The 2,902-nt window shown below is 38.0% G+C and overlaps 1 protein-coding gene across 1 annotated transcript; it reads left to right on the top strand.

Annotated features, from left to right (window-relative positions):
• Positions 1-45: 45 nt before the first annotated feature.
• On the top strand, positions 46-2,902 carry HELRODRAFT_174047 (hypothetical protein; the record flags this gene model as incomplete). The annotated part of the gene is made up of 3 exons (XM_009020598.1): positions 46-1,920; positions 1,993-2,729; positions 2,800-2,902. The coding sequence occupies 3 exons, from the start codon at positions 46-48 to the stop codon at positions 2,900-2,902; spliced, it is 2,715 nt and encodes a 904-aa protein (XP_009018846.1).

Here is a 2,902-nt window from a genome sequence, read left to right as displayed (position 1 = left end):
TCTTTTGAAAGTGATTTCGACCTCAACGATGTTGCGGACAATGTTATGAACATATTTCTTGCCTTTAAGAGAAAGAATGAGGAGAAGGAGAATAAAAAGGAAGAAAATGAAAGAAAAAGAGTAGAAGATGAAAGGATAAAAAATGAAAATGAAAGAAAAAAGGAAGAAAATGTTCATAATAAAACGGGAGAATCTATTGAAGATTTTGTCGATTTAGACAATTTTGCGGAAAATGTCTTAAACATTTATCTCGCAAACAAAAACCATGAGGAGGACGAAGAAAAGAGGAAGGAGAGCAGCAAGAAAGTTATCAAAACGACGGATAAACCATTAGAAAATGAAATAGATCAAAAACAGAACAGAAACAAGGGCGTATTGAAACATAAACCGGGTAACAAGAGGATGAAGCCTGAATCATGGTTAGACGATTTGCCAGAACAGCATTCACAAAAACAGCAACAAACTCATCAACCACAACACAAACAAACAAATATACAACAGCAACAACAGTTTCAACTACAACAACAACTTCTACAAGACAGAGTGGAGGGTAAAGAAGAAAATTTTTCGTGGTTCGACGATTTCCCGGAAACGTTGACGAATTATGATATTCAGTCACCAAAAGAAAAACAACAAACTCAACAGCCACAAAACGAACAACGTAACAAACTACAACAAAAACAACAACAACTTCAACAAAACAGAGAGAAAGACAAAAAAGAAGATTTTTCGTGGATAAAAGATTTGCCGGAAGAATTAAATTATTGTCTCCAGCCAAGAGAACAACTACAACACGAACAACACCATAAAGAAGAACAGCAACAACAGTTTCAACAACAACTACAAGAAGAAAATTTTTCGTGGTTCGACGATTTACCGGAAGCGTTGACGATTTATGATATCCATTTGACAAATTATGATATCCAGTCAGCAAAACCACAACAAACTCAACAGCCACAACCCGAACAACATAACGAACATGCGCAACAACAACTTCAACAAGATAAAAAAGATGATTCTTGGTTAGACGATATGCTGGATGAGTTGATGAAATATGATATCCAGCCAGAACAACAACAACAACAAATTCAACAACCACAACAAAAACAATATCAAGAACAAGCTCAAAAACAAGAGCAACAACTTCAACAAGAGCAACTTCAACAAGGCAGAGTGAAGGATAAAGAAGAAAATTTGCTAAAAACTTTGACGAACTGTGATAACCAGCCAGGACAAAATTCGCAACAACAACAAACTCGACAACAACACAAACCAGCACATATACAGAAGCATAATAAAAATCAACAGCCACAACAACAGCAGAAAATGGAGGCAGAAAAAGAACAACCACGGCTTCAGCAAACACTTATCCGCTATCAAACACAACAAACCAAGCTAAAAATTGAGAAACCATGCACTGCAAGTAATTTGCTGGATGATATAATGGAAGTAATAACTGATGATTCAAAGCAAGAATCAAGATTACAACAGCTACAACGACCTCAACAGCATCAACAACAACAGACACAGCCTAAGCATCCTCAACTAAAACAACTCCAAGAACAAACACAAACTACTTACGTCCCATCACAACAAACTTTACAATACGCAATAACATCCAAACCTAAGCAACACTCTCCACTGATAACACTCAATCTTCAACCACAACAACAACCAATACAAAACATGGATACATCACAACAAAAAACTCCAAGCACAAAAAATATTCAAACTTTGAAGAGAAAACAACCTATACCAACACAAAGTCTCAATGCCAAGCAACAGTTATTAAACATGCCAAACATTCTTCAGCCATCCAAGCAGCTTCAACAACCAACCCAGAACATGTATCAACAACAATCACAGCCTCAAACCACAAACAATTTCATAACCCAGCAACAACAGCAACCAGCACGACAGGTCATATATCTGCAACGCAAAACAGCTCCAAGTTTACAACAAAACATATATTTACAACTTCAACAACAACAGCAGCTTCAACAACAACTTCAACAACAACAACAGCTTCAACAACAACAACAGCTTCAACAACAACAACAGCTTCAACAACAACAGCTTCAACAACAGCAACAACAGCCAACAAAACCGATATTATATTTGCGACTCAAAAATACTCCAAATTCACAGCAAAACCTACAGCCACAACAACTCCAATTTACACAACAGCTTCAACAAACCCAGCTTCAACAACAGCAGCTTCAACCACAGCAGCTTCAACCACAGCAGCTTCAACCACAACAGCTTTACCAACTTCCGCAGCAGCAATTCCAGCAAAAGCAGCTTCAACAACAGCAACTTTTGCAACAGCAGCTTCAACAACAGCAACTTTTGCAACAGCAGCTTCAACAACAACAGCTGCTTCAACAACAAAAGATTCAACAACAACAGCTTCAACAACAACAGCTTCAGCAACAGCAACTTCCGCAACGGCAACTTCCGCAACAACAGCCAACAAGACCGATCTTATATCTGCAACCCAACAATGTTCCAATTTCACAGCAAAACATACAGCCACAACTCCATCAGCAGCTTCAACATCAGCCGCTTCAACAACAGCTTCAGCAACAGCATTTTCCGCAACATCATCTTCCGCAACAGCATCTTCCGCAACAACAATTTCAACAACAGCAATTTCAGCAACTACAACAACAGCAATTTCAAACCACATCAACAATCCAATCACAAACACAACGTTTGCCGAAACACACGTACAACCTACCTCAAACTAACCAACGTCATTAACATTAGCATCAACCACTACATCAACGACTGCAACAGCAACTATGGCTATGACGTCAACAGCACAAACAACATCTACAACTATTATATTTCAACTAATGAGGCAAATTCGCCGGCATTCAATATTGAATATTTTTATTAA

This window comes from Helobdella robusta (assembly GCF_000326865.2).
Source record: "Helobdella robusta unplaced genomic scaffold HELROscaffold_28, whole genome shotgun sequence".
In the NCBI taxonomy this organism is placed as follows: domain Eukaryota; kingdom Metazoa; phylum Annelida; class Clitellata; order Rhynchobdellida; family Glossiphoniidae; genus Helobdella; species Helobdella robusta.
The sequence above is the reverse complement of the archived record's forward strand: the minus strand, read 5'-3'. Positions and strand labels throughout refer to the sequence as shown.